This window comes from Heptranchias perlo, chromosome 7 (assembly GCF_035084215.1).
Source record: "Heptranchias perlo isolate sHepPer1 chromosome 7, sHepPer1.hap1, whole genome shotgun sequence".
NCBI classification, from domain to species: domain Eukaryota; kingdom Metazoa; phylum Chordata; class Chondrichthyes; order Hexanchiformes; family Hexanchidae; genus Heptranchias; species Heptranchias perlo.
The window spans coordinates 96,409,785-96,431,728 of record NC_090331.1 but is presented as its reverse complement, the minus strand read 5'-3'; the positions used below and the strand labels follow the sequence as shown (position 1 = coordinate 96,431,728).

The following is a 21,944-nucleotide window of genomic DNA, read 5'->3' as shown; positions in this document are numbered from 1 at the left end:
TCTGTGGTGGGTAAAATTTTGGAGTCTATTATTAAGGAGACAGTAACGGAACATTTAGATAAGCATAATTTAATAGGACAAAGTCAGCATGGCTTCATGAAGGGGAAGTCATGTCTGACAAATTTGCTTGAGTTCTTCGAGGATATAACGTATAGGGTGGATAAAGGGGAACCAGTGGACGTAGTGTATTTAGACTTCCAGAAGGCATTCGACAAGGTGCCACATGAAAGATTATTACTTAAGATAAAAAATCACGGGATTGGGGGTAATATTCTGGCATGGGTGGAGGATTGGTTATCAAACAGGAAGCAGAGAGTTGGGATAAATGGTTCATTTTCGGACTGGCAACCAGTAACCAGTGGTGTTCCACAGGGGTCGGTGCTGGGTCCCCAACTCTTTACAATCTATATTAACGATTTGGAGGAGGGGACCGAGTGCAACATATCAAAATTTGCAGATGATACAAAGATGGGAGGGAAAGTAGAGAGTGAGGAGGACATAAAAAACCTGCAAGGGGATATAGACAGGCTGGGTGAGTGGGCGGAGATTTGGCAGATGCAATATAATATTGGAAAATGTGAGGTTATGCACTTTGGCAGGAAAAATCAGAGAGCAAGTTATTTTCTTAATGGCGAGAGACTGGAAAGTACTGCAGTACAAAGGGATCTGGGGGTCCTAGTGCAAGAAAATCAAAAAGTTGGTATGCAGGTGCAGCAGGTGATCAAGAAAGCCAACGGAATGTTGGCTTTTATTGCTAGGGGGATAGAATATAAAAACAGGGAGGTATTGCTGCAGTTATATAAGGTATTGGTGAGACCGCACCTGGAATACTGCATACAGTTTTGGTCTCCATACTTAAGAAAAGACATACTTGCTCTCGAGGCAGTACAAAGAAGGTTCACTCGGTTAATCCCGGGGATGAGGGGGCGCACATATGAGGAGAGGTTGAGTAGATTGGGACTCTACTCATTGGAGTTCAGAAGAATGAGAGGCGATCTTATTGAAACATATAAGATTGTGAGGGGTCTTGATCGGGTGGATGCAGTAAGGATGTTCCCAAAGATGGGTGAAACTAGAACTAGGGGGCATAATCTTAGAATAAGGGGCTGCTCTTTCAAAACTGAGATGAGGAGAAACTTCTTCACTCAGAGGGTGGTAGGTCTGTGGAATATGCTGCCCCAGGAAGCTGTGGAAGCTACATCATTAGATAAATTTAAAACAGAAATAGACAGTTTCCTCGAAGTAAAGGGAATTAGGGGTTATGGGGAGCGGGCAGGAAATTGGACATGAAGCTGAGTTCGGATCGGTCAATGCCCTGTGGGTGGCGGAGAGGGCCCAGGGGCTATGTGGCCGGGTCCTGCTCCGACTTCTTGTGTTCTTTAGATTTGTGGTTGGGATCAGATCAGCCATGATCTTATTAAATGGCGGAGCAGGCTCGAGGGGCCGATTGGCCTACTCCTGCTCCAATTTCTTATGTTCTTATGTTCTTAAAATGTGAGAAGAGGAAAAAATTGGAAGGAAGAATGATGGTTGGGATTGGGGGGGGGGGGGGGGGGGGAAATGGAAATTTTACTCCAAAGTTTAAAGAACTATGCCAAAAATAGGAAAAAACTACAAAGAAAATCATGACCAGCCACAAGACTAGTAACTCAAAAAAAGTACCTGTAATCCCCTGCTTTCACATTCAAAGAAGTGTCATCAGTAGACAGCAATTCACAACTTAACATATTTCAGAGGTTGCCAGGTGATCAGCTGTACCTGTTTGAAGTAGCGATGCAGTATGCAGGCACTGAGGTAGGAGGCTGCCCCGACCAGTTTGAAAAACCTCACAAAGTTATTACTGTTTAGAGCGGCGAAGGCCTGGACCGCGAACTTCACCTCCGGGGAGTTCCGGATGATTGGGCGGAACTGCTGGACTTCCCTAGAAGAGCAGAGAACATGAAACAGTAAATCACCCATTTTGAAGTACGAGTACACTGAGCCAGCAGACCTGTCTCGATGGAGCATAAGGAGGAGGCTGCCTGTCTGCCCTCTTGGCGAGTTAATGATGCCCAACAGAAGAAACAATATCTTTCCCCAATTCAGTGCTTTTTTTTTTTAAAGAGCATGGTTGCGAATGAAGGATCATCCCTGCATATTTTATAGTACACTTTTAAAGGGGATGTGGGAAGAGAGAGACCTGGGGGTTCAGATACACAAATCTTTGAAGGTAGCAGGGTACGTCAATAAAGCTGTTCAAGAAGCGTACGGGATCCACGACTTTATAAACAGAGGCGAAGAGTACAAAAGCAAGGAGGTTATGCTAAACCTTTATAAATCACTGGTTAGACCTCAGCTGGGGTATTGTGTCCAATTCTGGGCACCACACTTTAGGAAGGACGTCAAGGCCTTGGAGAGGATGGAATGGAGGTTTACTTGAATGGTATCAGAGACGAGGGACTTCAGCTATGTAGAGAGAGTGGAGAAGCTGGGATTGTTCTACTCAGAGCAGTGATGGATAAGGGGAGATTTAACACAGGTCTTCAAAATCATGAGGGGATTTGATAGAGCAGATCATAGAATCCTAGAATAGTTACAGCACAGAAGGAGGCCATTCAGCCCACGCTGGCTCTTTGTAAGAGCAATCCAGTTATTCCCATTCCCCGTAGCCCTGCAAATTTTTTCCCTTCAAGTTTTTATCCAATTCCTTCTTGAAAGCCACAACGGAATCTGCTTCCACCACCCTTTCAGGCAGCACATTCCAGATCATAACCACTCGCTGCGCAAAGAAGTTTTTCCTCATGTCACTTTTGGTTCTTTTGCCAATCACCTTAAATCTGTGTCCTCTGGATCTTGACCCTTCCGCCAATGGGAACAGTTTCTCTTTATTTGCTTTATCTAAACCCTTCATGATTTTGAACATTTCTATCAAATCTCCTGTTAACCTTCTCTGCTCTAAGGACAACAAACCCAGCTTCTCCAGTCTATCCACGTAACTGAAGTCCCCCATCCCTGGAATCATTCTAGTAAATCTCTTCTGCACCCAAGATAGGGAGAAACTGTTTCCATTGGCTGTAGGACCAGAGGATGCAGATTTAAGATAATTGGCAAAAAAGCCAAGGGAAGGGGGGGGATGGGGAGATGAGAATTTTTTTTCTGCAATGAGTTGTAATGATCTGGAATGCACTGCCTGAAAGGGCAGTGGAAGCAGATTCAATAGTAACTTTCAAAAGGGATTTGGATAGGAAAACCTTGCAGGGCTATGAGGAAAGAGCAGGGAGTGGGAATAATTAGAGAGCTCTTTCAAAGAGCCGGCACAGGCACGATGGGTCGAATGGCTTCTGTGTCATATCATTCTATGATATAGCTTGTGTGAAATCAATGGTCCAAATGACAAAGTGTTAGATTGGAGCTGTAACTTCATAACCCATTCACTGAGCTGGGTTACTGCTGCAGGTCTGAATAGCAAATATATAACAAATATTACGAAGATGAAGTATAGGTGAAAGAGGCCATCTGGCCCATCTAGCTCATTCCTCTATAAGACCCATCATGCCCCCTGCCCCGTCTCAGCATCCAATGGCCTCTTCAATGACCCCAGAATTTTTGCCTCCATGACCTTACCCAGTAGCATTCCAGGCTTTGCGTGAAGACGTGGTTCCAGACATCTTCCATAACTTGCCCTTTTACCAGTTTGCATTCACGTCCCTGATCATGATTTAACTTGAAATAGTGCTCCGGGTTAACCTTTTCCATTCCATATATCATATATCTCTAAAAGGTTGCCTCTCGTCTGCCACCTTCTAAGATTGAAGCGTGTAAGTCCAATAACTAATTAATTCTATGCACTGACTGCCGAGCCCAGCACTGGCATAATCCTACCTACAGATATGAGTAGAATGTGTTTTGGAGAGAATCTATAATTTTGTTAATTTAAGTAGCAGGCTTGGCTCAGTGGTAGCACTCTCAATTGAATCATAAGTTTGTGGTTCATACCCCACCTCCAGAGGCCTGATAACACTTCCGTTCAGTACTGAGGGAGTGCTGCATTGTTGGAGGTGCCGTATTTCAGATGCGACGTAAAACCGAGGCTACCGCCTCGATACAACAGTGACGACACTACACTTGGCTGTGAAGCGCTTTGGGACGTCCTGAGGTTGTGAAAGGTGCTATAGAAATACAAGTTCTTTCTTTACTTTCGACAGTGCCCCTCTGAACTTTCCTCTATTATTCCCCCTAAGTTGCAAATATCCCGTCCTACCCACACTTCCTCCTACATGCATCTTCACCATCCTGAAATCAAGGCTCATCACACCATCTTCTACTCCAATTTAGGTCAAGGCTCATATGGTGACAGGAGGAGAGAACCTGGTGCAGCAAATACAGAACACTGAAAACTAAATATTTGCCACTCACCGGAGAATATCTCCCTCATTCAAATTTATCAGAACATGGTAGGCCCGGAACTCTGCCTCATTCTCACAGTAGGTATCCTTGGTGGCCAAGTCCTGGTACATCTCCTTCAGGCTTTGCAGGCACTTGGTCAGGTTTTCATCGTTTATCTTGGCATCATAGGAGGACATTGGCTCCTCACAGAGATGATGACCACAGTGGATGTGGAATCGTGTGCACTTCTCAATAAGCACTACAGTCAGCTGATTACACAGGTGCTGCTGAGTAATATCCTGACAGAAGGCAAGGAAAAACACCCGTGTCAATAGGGAGGTACAGCCCTCTTTGTAAAGGAAATCAATGCAAATATACTTTTCCCTTCAATTACTGAGGCGGTGATGTAACTGGGATTTCAGTACAGCGTAAGGGTAGGTATGTGAAATTTTTATACTGTGTCCACTTGAACTGTGGAAAACACCCAGAGATCCAAATTGAGTTTCTGCTCTCCAACCTTGGCTTATATCTAGCATTTTGTAATATATACTACTAGCGTGGGAGTACTGTGGGTATAGGTCTGTCACTATAACACTGGGCTACAGTACTGGTGGATACAAATCTGTCACTGTGACACTGGGGTACAGGTCTGTCACTGTATAACACTGGGGTACAGTACTGGGGGGTACAGGTCTGTCGCTGTATAACACTGGGGTACAGTACTGGGGGGTACAGGTCTGTCGCTGTATAACACTGGGGTACGGTACTGGTGGGTACAGGTCTGTCACTGTATAACACTGGGGTACAGTACTGGTGGGTACAGGTCTGTCACTGTATAACATGGGTACAGGTCTGTCACTGTACAACACTGGGGTACAGTACTGGTGAGTACAGGTCTGTCACTGTATAACACTGGGGTACAGTACTGGTGGGTACAGGTCTGTCACTGTATAACACTGGGGTACAGTACTGGTGAGTACAGGTCTGTCACTGTATAACACTGGGGTACAGTACTGGTGGGTACAGGTCTGTCACTGTACAACACTGGGGTACAGTACTGGTGAGTACAGGTCTGTCACTGTATAACACTGGGGTACAGTACTGGTGGGTACAGGTCTGTCACTGTATAACACTGGGGTACAGTACTGGGGGGTACAGGTCTGTCACTGTATAACACTGGGGTACAGTACTGGGGGGTACAGGTCTGTCACTGTATAGTACTGGTGGACACAGGTCTGTCACTGTAGGAACAGGAAGAGGATGAGTTTCATAGGGGGCAAAATTAACTCAGGTAGGAAATACTCTCAGTCTGGACAACTGTTGTTAGAGCTTGGACTAATTCTTGTAATATGTCAAAATTGACACATTTTAAAAATACAAAAATTGTAAGTAACAGCACAGCTGGAAGGTTGAAGGTTCAAGCTGGAATGACACTTCAGTACAGTACTGAGGGAGCAATGCACTGTCAGAGGTGCCATCTTTTAGATGAAATGTTAAACTGAGGCTCGTCGGCCCTCTCAGGTAGATGTAAAAGATCTCACGGCAGTATTCAAAGAGAAGCAGGGAGCTTTCCTGATCAAAACTTATTCCCCAACCAACACCACCAATAACAGATAGCTGCTAATTCATTCATTTGCTGTTTGTGGGACCTTGTTGTGCGCAAATTGACTACATAACAGTAATTGCACTTCAAAAAACAAGCAATCCATTGGGATGTCTCAAGGACGTGACAAAGTGCTAAAGAAATAGCACTTTTCTTTCTTTAAACTCACCTGCCATCACCTACTAAAAACAGCGACTGTAACTTAGTAATCTGCATGATTCAGGAGATGGCTTTGCTAAGCATCGCACAGACTGTATGTATTCAGTCACTTCTTTCATGCTCATTGAAATGAGGATGTTAGTGCTGGGGAATGATACAACTGCCGTTTCAGGCACCCAGTGCCAATGTTAGATTTTGAGTAAACCTCCCTCTAGACCATCCCAGCAAAGTACTTCATCCTCTACCTCAGAAGAAGGGCCCCAATGTACTCATCTGACACTTTCCATTTCGCATACCAGTCATCCTGCAGCCTCTCAGAGTCTGAATGCCAATTTAGTGTCGAATTAGGGAGAGTTCTGTGGTGTGGACCAATGCTCACTAGAACTAGATTGAGACGGCCAAACTCATTTTATTTCAATAGTCAGATTTTCATCCCATCAGGTCCCATAGATGAAGATATCTAACCCACTTCACCAGGAAATCCTGACAATCACACTTTAAATTACTGTCACTGAGGGAGAAAGTTAGAAAGCTGGGGTCCAATGTGCACAGAGAGTTGTTGTCTGCCAATCCAGTATTTCTGGTCACATAACCAGCTGGATAATATCAAATGGGTGAGGGACAAACACACCCAAGTTCCTAACCCACTTTAAAAGTCTGATTTGGAAAATAATTTCTATGGGAATTATATCCTACCAATTAACTCTGCCAAGTGTACGGGTTCCAAAAGCCCTACTTCACTTCTCCAAGTCAACCACTGGAGTCAGGAGGAAGCGGTACAGTTGTAACAGTGCTGGAGCACGGAGCAGCCGCAGATAGTACAGGCTCCCATAATTTCACAGTTGTGCAACTGCCTTTTAACTGCTAATGAAGCAACCAAGAATTTAACAAACCTGAAACAATCCATCAAATCAACCCTCAATTCCTTTAAGCCTTCACTGGAAGTACTTCTTGGAGTTTGATGCAAGATTCACACTTTATTCTGAGCTGCGCCAATGCCTTCTGACAAGTCAAAATCCACCAAGCGGTTGAATGAACTGAAGTTAATGTTTCCTTTAAAGCAGTATATATAGTATCAAGTACTGCCTAATTCTCATTTTCACCACATCCCCTCCAAATTATCCAGTTCCAGATAGGAACCCCCACCCCGAACTGCATCAGTGTGACATTTTCACTTCCCATGCCAGCCGTTCTTGGTAAGCCCTGTCTAATGAAACTGACAATTTACACCACTTTGCAAGCATCTCATTTTGCAGTGAACTTGCGCCCACTAGATTTACACTGTCTTAGCTTAGTTCTCACATAGGACCCTTATAGCCACCACAGAGGAGACTGTCGCCCAGTGTTCCAAATCAGTCTTTTTTTGACCGATTCACAGGTCAACGAGCCCTGGGACTCAAACAAGCAATCATAGGGTTACAAGGAAACAATTTTGATTGACTACATTATTGAGCCTGAAAGCCCAATACATTTTTACTCAGCCTGGACTGTCAGATGAAAGGTGCTACTGCAAAGCACATTAATTTGTGTTTTTCTCCATTTGATTGGCTCATGCCTCACATAACCTCCTATATCCAGAAGTTCTTAGGCTTCTTAAGGACCTCAACTCCAACACATCCATTATTCAAATTGGAAAGTTGCATCAGTGCGTTGTGGTGATCTGTGGTAACCTCTCTTGGCACTGGGTAGCTTGGGTAGGAGTACCACCTCACCAGTACACGCCAATATAAACAACTTTCCTAATGGATAATCTGCTTGGAGAGATGTGAAAGTGTTATGTCAATATGTGCATAAAATATTAATTGGGCATTATTAATTCACCTTTCTCACTCCTCGAGTTCTGTTCCATACAAAGTCATACCAGTCCCGGTAATTGCCTTCACCCAGATCCATGATCTTAGTCACTAGATAATCCATGGTTATTTTCAGGACAGCGGCAGGTCGAAGTTCATGGGGTAAAGGTTCTTCCTGGTCCGCAGATGATCTGCTATATTCTTTGATTGTAGCTTCATGGTTAACCTGTGGTGTGGCAAACATATCAATTAGTGCCAGTTTGTAACATAATTCACAATGATCAGTCTTTAGAACTTCAGTAGCATTGAAAGTCTGAGGGTTTACAAGAATGAGAGAGTGTTGGGGCAGGCTATTTCTGCAGTATATTGTAACAAGCCACTATGGCACATGTAGCCAGGAAAATTGCTGTGCTAAAGGAGCCAATAATATGGATTCCTAGAGCAAAGGCACTTACAACACAGGCGAAGTAATTACCCATAACTATGTACAGAGTTGTACTTAGCACCAGCCACTAAAAGAGTTGGGGAGCAGTGACTGACCCAGCGGGTTCTTGTAAGTAGACTGTTCGAGATACAACCTGACTTTTCCAAATGACAATGAACCAGAAGGGTAAAACAGCAGAGAATGGTAAAAAAAGGGGTCCACACACTGACTCCTATCGAAAGGGTTGGCTTCACACAATGACTCCTATAGAAAGGGATGGCTTCACACAATGACCCCTATAGAAAGGATTGACTTCACACAATGACCCCTATAGAAAGGATTGACTTCACACAATGCCTCCTATAGAAAGGGATGGATTCACACAATGACTCCCATAGAAAGGGTTGACTTCACACAATGACTCCTATAGAAAGGGTTGACTTCACACAATGACTCCTATAGAAAGGGTTGACTTCACACAATGACTCCTATAGAAAGGGTTGACTTCACACAATGACTCCTATAGAGGATTGACTTCACACAATGACTCCTATAGAGGATTGACTTCACACAATGACTCCTATAGAAAGGGTTGACTTCATACAATGGCTCCTATAGAGGATTGACTTCACATAATGACTCCTATAGAAAGGATTGACTTCACACAGTTGACTTCACACAATGACTCCCAAAGAAAGGACTGACTTCACACAATGACCCCTATAGAAAGGACTGACTTCACACAATGACCCCGATAGAAAGGATTGACTTCACACAATGACTCCTATAGAGGATTGACTTCACACAATGACTCCTATAGAAAGGGTTGACTTCATACAATGGCTCCTATAGAGGATTGACTTCACATAATGACTCCTATAGAAAGGATTGACTTCACACAGTTGACTTCACACAATGACTCCCAAAGAAAGGACTGACTTCACACAATGACCCCTATAGAAAGGACTGACTTCACACAATGACCCCGATAGAAAGGATTGACTTCACACAATGACTCCTATAGAGGATTGACTTCACACAATGACTCCTATAGAAAGGGTTGACTTCATACAATGGCTCCTATAGAGGATTGACTTCACATAATGACTCCTATAGAAAGGATTGACTTCACACAGTTGACTTCACACAATGACTCCCAAAGAAAGGACTGACTTCACACAATGACCCCGATAGAAAGGACTGACTTCACACAATGACCCCGATAGAAAGGATTGACTTCACACAATGACCCCGATAGAAAGGATTGACTTCACACAATGACTCCTATAGAAAGGAATGGATTCACACAATGACCCCTATAGAAAGGACTGACTTCACACAATGACCCCGATAGAAAGGATTGACTTCACACAATGACTCCTATAGAAAGGGTTGACTTCACACAATGGCTCCTATAGAGGATTGACTTCACATAATGACTCCTATAGAAAGGATTGACTTCACACAGTTGACTTCACACAATGACTCCCAAAGAAAGGACTGACTTCACACAATGACTCCTATAGAAAGGAATGGATTCACACAATGACCCCTATAGAAAGGGATGGCTTCACTCAAAGGGGGAAAAAAATTATATGTTTTTAAATATTCTCTCTCTCTCTCTCCCTCTCTCTCTATCTGCCATTTTGAGTTTCTTTCTGCCTGCCTGTGTAATTGACACAATGTATATCCAGTGTACTGGGACGTGCTGTTCTCCGTGACTGGCCTGTTTGAATAACGACACCTTTTGATTGGTGTGATGCTGTCCCAACATAGTATAAGATATGCGATTTGAGAACCTTTTCACTCATTCATCTGACGAAGGAGATAATCTCCGAAAGCTTGTGATTTTAAAATAAATTTGTTGGACTATAACCTGGTGTTGTAAGATTCCTTACATTTGTCCACCCCAGTCCATCACCGGCATCTCCACATCATGCCCGATAGAAAGGACTGACTTCACACAATGACTCCTATAGAAAGGACCGACTTCACACAATGACTCCTATAGAAAGGAATGGATTCACACAATGACTCCTATAGAAAGGGATGGATTCACACAATGACTCCTATAGAAAGGGATGGATTCACACAATGACTTCTATAGAAAGGAATGGATTCACACAATGACCCCGATAGAAAGGACCGACTTCACACAATGACTCCTATAGAAAGGACTGACTTCACACAATGACTCCTATAGAAAGGACCGACTTCACACAATGACTCCTATAGAAAGGACCGACTTCACACAATGACTCCTATAGAAAGGACCGACTTCACACAATGACTCCTATAGAAAGGAATGGATTCACACAATGACCCCGATAGAAAGGACTGACTTCACACAATGACTCCTATAGAAAGGACCGACTTCACACAATGACTCCTATAGAAAGGAATGGATTCACACAATGACTCCTATAGAAAGGAATGGATTAACACAATGACTCCTATAGAAAGGGATGGATTCACACAATGACTCCTATAGAAAGGACCGACTTCACACAATGACTCCTATAGAAAGGATTGACTTCACACAATGACTCCTATAGAAAGGGATGGATTCACACAATGACTCCTATAGAAAGGATTGACTTCACACAATGACTCCTATAGAAAGGGATGGATTCACACAATGACTCCTATAGAAAGGACCGACTTCACACAATGACTCCTATAGAAAGGAATGGATTCACACAATGACTCCTATAGAAAGGGATGGATTCACACAATGACTCCTATAGAAAGGACCGACTTCACACAATGACTCCTATAGAAAGGAATGGATTCACACAATGACTCCTATAGAAAGGACCGACTTCACACAATGACTCCTATAGAAAGGAATGGATTCACACAATGACTCCTATAGAAAGGACCGACTTCACACAATGACTCCTATAGAAAGGAATGGATTCACACAATGACCCCTATAGAAAGGACCGACTTCACACAATGACTCCTATAGAAAGGATTGACTTCACACAATGACTCCTATAGAAAGGGATGGATTCACACAATGACTCCTATAGAAAGGATTGACTTCACACAATGACTCCTATAGAAAGGGATGGATTCACACAATGACTCCTATAGAAAGGACCGACTTCACACAATGACTCCTATAGAAAGGAATGGATTCACACAATGACTCCTATAGAAAGGGATGGATTCACACAATGACTTCTATAGAAAGGACTGACTTCACACAATGACTCCTATAGAAAGGACCGACTTCACACAATGACTCCTATAGAAAGGAATGGATTCACACAATGACTCCTATAGAAAGGGATGGATTCACACAATGACTTCTATAGAAAGGACCGACTTCACACAATGACTCCTATAGAAAGGAATGGATTCACACAATGACTCCTATAGAAAGGACCGACTTCACACAATGACTCCTATAGAAAGGGATGGATTCACACAATGACTTCTATAGAAAGGAATGGATTCACACAATGACCCCGATAGAAAGGACTGACTTCACACAATGACTCCTATAGAAAGGACTGACTTCACACAATGACTCCTATAGAAAGGACCGACTTCACACAATGACTCCTATAGAAAGGACCGACTTCACACAATGACTCCTATAGAAAGGACCGACTTCACACAATGACTCCTATAGAAAGGAATAGATTCACACAATGACTCCTATAGAAAGGACCGACTTCACACAATGACTCCTATAGAAAGGACCGACTTCACACAATGACTCCTATAGAAAGGAATAGATTCACACAATGACTCCTATAGAAAGGACCGACTTCACACAATGACTCCTATAGAAAGGACTGACTTCACACAATGACCCCTATAGAAAGGATTAACTTCACACAATGACTCCTATAGAAAGGGATGGATTCACACAATGACTCCTATAGAAAGGATTGACTTCACACAATGACTCCTATAGAAAGGGATGGATTCACACAATGACTCCTATAGAAAGGACCGACTTCACACAATGACTCCTATAGAAAGGACCGACTTCACACAATGACTCCTATAGAAAGGAATGGATTCACACAATGACTCCTATAGAAAGGGATGGATTCACACAATGACTCCTATAGAAAGGATTGACTTCACACAATGACTCCTATAGAAAGGACCGACTTCACACAATGACTCCTGTAGAAAGGAATGGATTCACACAATGACTCCTATAGAAAGGGATGGATTCACACAATGACTTCTATAGAAAGGACTGACTTCACACAATGACTCCTATAGAAAGGACCGACTTCACACAATGACTCCTATAGAAAGGAATGGATTCACACAATGACTCCTATAGAAAGGGATGGATTCACACAATGACTCCTATAGAAAGGGATGGATTCACACAATGACTTCTATAGAAAGGAATGGATTCACACAATGACCCCGATAGAAAGGACTGACTTCATACAATGACTCCGATAGAAAGGACCGACTTCACACAATGACTCCTATAGAAAGGACTGACTTCACACAATGACCCCTATAGAAAGGATTGACTTCACACAATGACTCCTATAGAAAGGATTGACTTCACACAATGACTCCTATAGAAAGGATTGACTTCACACAATGACTCCTCTAGAAAGGAATGGATTCACACAATGACTCCTATAGAAAGGACTGACTTCACACAATGACCCCTATAGAAAGGATTGACTTCACACAATGACTCCTATAGAAAGGATTGACTTCACACAATGACTCCTATAGAAAGGATTGACTTCACACAATGACTCCTATAGAAAGGAATGGATTCACACAATGACCCCTATAGAAAGGATTAACTTCACACAATGACTCCTATAGAAAGGGATGGATTCACACAATGACTCCTATAGAAAGGATTGACTTCACACAATGACTCCTATAGAAAGGAATGGATTCACACAATGACTCCTATAGAAAGGGATGGATTCACACAATGACCCCTATAGAAAGGACCGACTTCACACAATGACTCCTCTAGAAAGGAATGGATTCACACAATGACTCCTATAGAAAGGAATGGATTCACACAATGACCCCTATAGAAAGGATTAACTTCACACAATGACTCCTATAGAAAGGGATGGATTCACACAATGACTCCTATAGAAAGGATTGACTTCACACAATGACTCCTATAGAAAGGGATGGATTCACACAATGACCCCTATAGAAAGGACCGACTTCACACAATGACTCCTATAGAAAGGACTGACTTCACACAATGACTCCTATAGAATGGACTGACTTCACACAATGACCCCTATAGAAAGGACTGACTTCACACAATGACTCCTATAGAAAGGGATGGCTTCACACAATGACTCCTATAGAAAGGAATGGATTCACACAATGACTCCTATAGAAAGGACTGACTTCACACAATGACCCCTATAGAAAGGACCGACTTCACACAATGACTCCTATAGAAAGGACTGACTTCACACAATGACTCCTATAGAAAGGACCGACTTCACACAATGACTCCTATAGAAAGGACTGACTTCACACAATGACCCCTATAGAAAGGGTTGACTTCACACAATGACTCCTATAGAGTATTGACTTCACACAATGACTCCGATAGAAAGGATTGACTTCACACAATGACTCCAACAGGCTGGTTTCAGCCTGGCCGTGAGCAGAAGTAATAATTTTACTGTTCCTTACTTAACAAGTTCTTTTTCCGTGGACCGGTTCAACTTCCCTACTTGGCAATCTTATCGATAGTTTCACTCTTATTACATATAATTGCTATTCTAGCGAGAAACTTTTAATTATAAATCTGTCTTTGATTCTGTATCATTTTGTACCAATCCGTCTCCTGATTCTACAGAGACCCCAATTGAAAAGGATGATGTACACCCAGATGTTTTCCTTTACCGAACCAACTGTTTTTCCTGCACCAGTTATCAACTGATTAAAGTTCTCTGAAATACATGAATCAGTATGCACTGGCATGTTTTTTAATTAGGTTTACTGATGTGACTAAACTGACCATTGCTTTAAGGTCAGTATTAGTTCAACAATTCAGTGGTCGCTGCAACTAAATTGACTTATACTTCCCCGTGTAACAGGCAAAGGCTAATGGTTAATATTACTACAACACAAGAGAAATCAATAGTAGTATAACATTAGCAGACTTCCAGACAGTCCAATTAACCCTTTCCTTACAAAATAAACAGCAACTGAGAAACAAGGCTCTGAACCCCAGTGAAAGGGAAGGGTGAGATGGAAGTCCCATTCATTTTCAGACAGTTTACACAAGGACAGACCATCATTAAACCAAATAATTAGACTGAAGCAAAGTTGGAAAGAGATAACAGCCAGCTTGGATCAGACTTATAAAAATGGAAACCAAACCTGCCCAAATAAACACAGTTTGTATCAAACTTCAGAATTATCTTCTTCATGGAATAAGTAAATGGAGAATTTGAAACTGACCTTGTCAGTGCCAGGTATGATCTCAAAAGAGCTGAGTTGGTATCTCGTCTCCCTCATGTAACGCTCCTTCTCTGGGCACATGTCCGGACAGGTCCCCACCACAGCTTTAGCCTTCTCCAGCTCAGTTCTTTTCACCCGGGCTGTGAGCACATGAGGAGAATCAGACACAAGTATGAAAATCTCAGCAATCACCCAATACCGTATCACTCCCAACTCCAGCAAGGGGAAATCACTCCATCTCTGTCATTAAATGTTTATCTCATTCTCTCCGGTTTGTTATAAAATTTAATTCAATTACCACGCATTTTAACTCGTTCATTCACCCCCATCTGGTGCTCTTAATAGTCCCATCATGGTGTTACTTTATTCTACATCGAAAGGTGCCTGCAAAACAGCTCCTGAAAACCTTCTCCAGCCTGTTAGAGATATGGGGAAACTATTTGGAACTTGCCTCATTTATTTTCCCATAAACTAGGCTTGAATAACAATTAATCAAAGAAAAGGCCAGCCCCAGATGATATTTTCAATCACTGTCATTTGTTGCAGCAGCTCCCAAACGCTCCTCGAGCAGTCAGGGTGGTGGGGCCAGGAAAACTGCCCCCCCTTCCCCCAGCTACAAATGTATCCAAACCCCTGCTCCCAACCAGCCTGAGGCCCCCTCACAATCTCTCCTCCTCCCACAGTCTGAGGCCCCCTCACAATCTCCCCTCCTCCCACAGTCTGAGGCCCCCTCACAATCTCCCCTCCTCCCACAGTCTGAGGCCCCCTCACAATCTCCCCTCCTCCCACAGTCTGAGGCCCCCTCACAATCGCCCCTCCTCCCACAGTCTGAGGCCCCCTCACAATCTCCCCTCCTCCCACAGTCTGAGGCCCCCTCACAATCTCTCCTCCTCCCAGGAAGTATTTCTTCCTTTGTACCCAGAAAGGGGCAAGATCACTTCTGCAGCTATTATAGGGTCCCACGTATAACTTCAGGGTCCGCAGAAGGTGAGAAGAGAAAGAAAGAGCGTGACAGTGAGCCAGAGAGAAAGAGAGAGAGAATGTGTCAGAGGCATAAGGAATAGGAGAATTATAAAAGGATGAGAAAAGAAAAAGACATACAGACAGGAGGAGACATCGTGAAAGAGGGAATGAGAAAGTGCAAAAAAAGTTGGAGGCAAATGGAGCTACTGAGACAATGAGAAAAAATGTGTGAGAAAACATAAGACAGAAAATCAGAGTGAGTAGAAAGAGGGAATTGAAGAATGAAAAACCAAGCAGAAGGACAATTAGAGGATTCACTGTCAATGGGTGGAAAATCTAACTCTTGGACAAATAATTTTTGTAAATTCATGAGTTTCAGCAACAGGAAGTGATGCATCATTACCTTGTCTCATTATCTTGTCCCGCTGGTCAAGTACCCTGTATTTCTCCTCAGGATTAACAGCAACTGTGAGGGAAGAAGGCAGAGTTCCTGCACACTCAGATATTGACGCCTGATCTTCCACCCCTGGTGAATCCTGGGATTCATTCTCAAACTGCAGGCTCTTTGAAGAAGATGGTTTATTAACTGGCGACCTGCAGAGCAAATCCAATTAACAAACATCCGATTGTGTTTTAAACCCCAATTCTTTGCATGTTTCTGCCCTCAGTTGGCCCCTCACATTCATTTAAAGTGTAGATATCTTCATGCAGTGCATCACTCACGGATGAATCCACCTACAGCGTCACAGGAAACTGTGACAGACTGAAACACTCACCCAGTGTTAGACCAGATCCACCCTACACTAGACTGAAACACTCACCCAGTGTTAGACCAGATCCACCCTACACTAGACTGAAACACTCACCCAGTGTTAGACCAGATCCACCCTACACTAGACTGAAACACTCACCCAGTGTTAGACCAGATCCACCCTGCACTAGACAAACACTCACCCAGTGTTAGACCAGATCCACCCTTCCATAGACTGAAACACTCACCCAGTGTTAGACCAGATCCACCCTGCACTAGACAAACACTCACCCAGTGTTAGACCAGATCCACCCTGCACTAGACTGAAACACTCACCCAGTGTTAGACCAGATCCACCCTGCACTAGACTGAAACACTCACCCAGTGTTAGACCAGATCCACCCTGCACTAGACTGAAACACTCACCCAGTGTTAGACCAGATCCACCCTACACTAGACAAACACTCACCCAGTGTTAGACCAGATCCACCCTGCACTAGACAAACACTCACCCAGTGTTAGACCAGATCCACCCTGCACTAGACTGAAACACTCACCCAGTGTTAGACCAGATCCACCCTGCACTAGACAAACACTCACCCAGTGTTAGACCAGATCCACCCTGCACTAGACAAACACTCACCCAGTGTTAGACCAGATCCACCCTGCACTAGACTGAAACACTCACCCAGTGTTAGACCAGATCCACCCTGCACTAGACTGAAACACTCACCCAGTGTTAGACCAGATCCACCCTACACTAGACTGAAACACTCACCCAGTGTTAGACCAGATCCACCCTGCACTAGACTGAAACACTCACCCAGTGTTAGACCAGATCCACCCTGCACTAGACTGAAACACTCACCCAGTGTTAGACCAGATCCACCCTGCACTAGACTGAAACACTCACCCAGTGTTAGACCAGATCCACCCTGCACTAGACTGAAACACTCACCCAGTGTTAGACCAGATCCACCCTGCACTAGACTGAAACACACCCAGTGTTAGACCAGATCCACCCTGCACTAGACTGAAACACTCACCCAGTGTTAGACCAGATCCACCCTACACTAGACTGAAACACTCACCCAGTGTTAGACCAGATCCACCCTGCACTAGACTGAAACACTCACCCAGTGTTAGACCAGATCCACCCTGCACTAGGCTGAAACACTCACCCAGTGTTAGACCAGATCCACCCTGCACTAGACTGAAACACTCACCCAGTGTTAGACCAGATCCACCCTACACTAGACTGAAACACTCACCCAGTGTTAGACCAGATCCACCCTGCACTAGACTGAAACACTCACCCAGTGTTAGACCAGATCCACCCTACACTAGACTGAAACACTCACCCAGTGTTAGACCAGATCCACCCTGCACTAGACTGAAACACTCACCCAGTGTTAGACCAGATCCACCCTGCACTAGACTGAAACACTCACCCAGTGTTAGACCAGATCCACCCTACACTAGACTGAAACACTCACCCAGTGTTAGACCAGATCCACCCTGCACTAGACAAACACTCACCCAGTGTTAGACCAGATCCACCCTGCACTAGACTGAAACACTCACCCAGTGTTAGACCAGATCCACCCTGCACTAGACAAACACTCACCCAGTGTTAGACCAGATCCACCCTGCACTAGACTGAAACACTCACCCAGTGTTAGACCAGATCCACCCTGCACTAGACTGAAACACTCACCCAGTGTTAGACCAGATCCACCCTGCACTAGACTGAAACACTCACCCAGTGTTAGACCAGATCCACCCTGCACTAGACTGAAACACTCACCCAGTGTTAGACCAGATCCACCCTGCACTAGACTGAAACACTCACCCAGTGTTAGACCAGATCCACCCTGCACTAGACTGAAACACTCACCCAGTGTTAGACCAGATCCACCCTGCACTAGACTGAAACACTCACCCAGTGTTAGACCAGATCCACCCTACACTAGACTGAAACACTCACCCAGTGTTAGACCAGATCCACCCTGCACTAGACTGAAACACTCACCCAGTGTTAGACCAGATCCACCCTGCACTAGACTGAAACACTCACCCAGTGTTAGACCAGATCCACCCTGCACTAGACAAACACTCACCCAGTGTTAGACCAGATCCACCCTACACTAGACTGAAACACTCACCCAGTGTTAGACCAGATCCACCCTGCACTAGACTGAAACACTCACCCAGTGTTAGACCAGATCCACCCTGCACTAGACTGAAACACTCACCCAGTGTTAGACCAGATCCACCCTGCACTAGACAAACACTCACCCAGTGTTAGACCAGATCCACCCTGCACTAGACTGAAACACTCACCCAGTGTTAGACCAGATCCACCCTGCACTAGACTGAAACACTCACCCAGTGTTAGACCAGATCCACCCTGCACTAGACTGAAACACTCACCCAGTGTTAGACCAGATCCACCCTGCACTAGACTGAAACACTCACCCAGTGTTGGACCAGATCCACCCTGCACTAGACTGAAACACTCACCCAGTGTTAGACCAGATCCACCCTGCACTAGACTGAAACACTCACCCAGTGTTAGACCAGATCCACCCTGCACTAGACTGAAACACTCACCCAGTGTTAGACCAGATCCACCCTGCACTAGACTGAAACACTCACCCAGTGTTAGACCAGATCCACCCTGCACTAGACAAACACTCACCCAGTGTTAGACCAGATCCACCCTGCACTAGACTGAAACACTCACCCAGTGTTAGACCAGATCCACCCTGCACTAGACTGAAACACACCCAGTGACAGAGTCCACCTCATTGAAGCTCATCTTAAAAAGAGTCAATGTATTTTGTGAATTAAATTGGAACTTCACTAGCATAGTAAGCACAAGGAATGATAACAATGACAATAAGGCAGGGAGACAACTGACAAGTCTGGGCAAATGCATACTGTTTCTTGCAAGTAACAGTACTGATAAACAATTCCCTGTGGCCTTCAGTGCGGAGGTGAATGCAGACAATTCCTTGCACAAATCAGTACAGAAGTTTCTCTTCATGTTCTGATGGGGATTGGGCAAAGCAGTTCTTTCATCTCTGGGACCTAAGATCAAGTCCTTGAACATTTTATCGCCTCCCAAATCTGTGCTCATCTTTCTTGCAACTCCATGTTTGAACCTCTGCGTCAGGTTTCTGCCATTGCACAGCACTGAAACAGCTCTAACCAAAGCCACAAGTGACATCCTATGTGACTGACCGTGGTGCAGTATCCCTCCTCGTCCTCTCTGTACCCTTTGACACGATCCAGGACACCATATCCTCCAAAACCTCTCTTTGGTTATCCAGCTAATTGGGACTGCATTAGTTCCACACATAACTATCCGATTACATAGAGTCATAGAGTTATACAGCACAGATAGAGGTCCTTCGGCCCATCGTGTCCGCGCCGGCCATCAAGCCCTGTCTACTCTAATCCCATATTCCAGCATTTGGTCCGTAGCCTTGTATGCTATGGCATTTCAAGTGCTCATCCAAATGCTTCTTGAATGTTGTGAGGGTTCCTGCCTCCACAACCCTTTCAGGCAGTGAGTTCCAGACTCCAACCACCCTCTGGGTGAAAAAGTTCTTTCTCAAATCCCCTCTAAACCTCCCGCCTTTTACCTTGAATCTATGTCCCCTTGTTATAGAACCCTCAACGAAGGGAAAAAGCTCCTTAGTATCCATCCTATCTGTGCCCCTCATAATTTTGTACACCTCAATCATGTCCCCCCTCAGCCTCCTCTGCTCCAAGGAAAACAAACCCAATCTTCCCAGTCTCTCTTCATAGCTGAAGCGCTCCAGCCCTGGTAACATCCTGGTGAATCTCCTCTGCACCCTCTCCAAAGCGATCACATCCTTCCTGTAGTGTGGCGACCAGAACTGCACACAGTACTCCAGCTGTGGCCTAACCAGTGTTTTATACAGCTCCATCATAACCTCCTTGCTCTTATATTCTATGCCTCGGCTAATAAAGGCAAGTATCCCATATGCCTTCTTTACCACCTTATCTACCTGTTCCGCCGCCTTCAGGGATCTGTGAACTTGCACACCAAGATCCCTCTGACCCTCTGTCTTGCCTAGGGTCCTCCCATTCATTGTTAGTCCCTCCAAAGTGCATCACCTCGCACTTTTCCGGGTTAAATTCCATTTGCCACTGTTCCGCCCATCTGACCAACCCATCTATATCGTCCTGCAGACTGAGGCTATCCTCCTCGCTATTTACCACCCTACCAATTTTTGTATCATCAGCGAACTTACTGATCATACCTTTTACATTCATATCCAAGTCATTAATGTAGACCACAAACAGCAAGGGACCCAGCACCGATCCCTGTGGTACCCCACTGGCCACAGGCTTCCAGTCACAAAAACAACCTTCGACCATCACCCTCTGCCTTCTGCCACTAAGCCAGTTTTGTATCCAAAGTGCCAAGGCACCCTGGATTCCATGGGCTCGTACCTTCTTGACCAGTCTCCTGTGCGGGACTTTATCGAAGGCCTTACTGAAATCCATGTATACCACATCCACTGCGTTACCCTCATCCACACGCCTAGTCACCCCCTCAAAAAATTCAATCAAATTAGTCAGACATGATCTTCCCTTGACAAAGCCATGTTGACTATCCCTGATTAATCCTTGCTTCTCCAAGTGGAGACTAATTTTGTCCTTCAGAATTTTTTCCAATAATTTTCCTCACTGGCCTGTAGTTCCCCGGTTTTTCCCTACTCCCCTTCTTGAATAATGGTATTACATTAGCGGTTCTCCAGTCCTCTGGCACATCCCCTGTGGCCAGAGAGGTTCTGAATATATGTGTCAGAGCCCCCGCAATCTCCTCCTTTGCCTCACACAGTAGCCTGGGATACATTTCGTCCGGGCCTGGGGATTTATCCATTTTTAGGCCTGCTAAAACCGCCAATACCTCCTCCCGCTCGATGTTAATATGTTCGAGTATATCACAGTCCCCCTGCCGTATTTCTATGTCTACATCGTCCTTCTCCATAGTGAAAACAGATGCAAAAAATTCATTTAGAACCCCTCCTACATCTGCCGGCTCCACACACAGATTACCATTTTTGTCCCTAATGGGCCCTATTTTTTCCCGAGTCATCCTCTTATCCTTAATATACTTATAAAACATCTTAGGATTTTCCTTTATTTTGCTCGCCAGTGTTATTTCATGGCCCCTCCTTGATCTCCTAATTTCTTTTTTAAGTATCCCCCTGCACTTTTTGTACTCCTCTAGGGCAATCTCCAGCAATGGCTTTTCTCCCACCCCATTACCTCCAGAGTCCCCCAATGATCTACATGCTGCCCTTTGGCAACAGCAATTCTACATGTACGCTGACGACATCCAACTCTACCTCTCCACCGCTGTCGTCAGCTGCATGTCCGATATCTTGAATGAAC

At 44.4% G+C, this 21,944-nt stretch overlaps 1 protein-coding gene across 2 annotated transcripts in view; it reads right to left on the bottom strand.

The window, feature by feature from the left end:
• Window positions 1-21,944, bottom strand: part of mcm3ap (minichromosome maintenance complex component 3 associated protein) — a 111,161-nt gene that overhangs the window by 68,723 nt on the left and 20,494 nt on the right. For both annotated transcript variants that reach the window (XM_067988134.1, XM_067988135.1), the window contains exons 5-9: window positions 16,161-16,351; window positions 14,795-14,934; window positions 7,949-8,146; window positions 4,396-4,664; window positions 1,759-1,921 (exon numbers count right to left, since the gene is read on the bottom strand). In XM_067988134.1, the coding sequence (XP_067844235.1) occupies window positions 1,759-1,921; window positions 4,396-4,664; window positions 7,949-8,146; window positions 14,795-14,934; window positions 16,161-16,351 (961 nt within the window). The remainder of the gene's footprint in view (window positions 1-1,758; window positions 1,922-4,395; window positions 4,665-7,948; window positions 8,147-14,794; window positions 14,935-16,160; window positions 16,352-21,944) is intronic.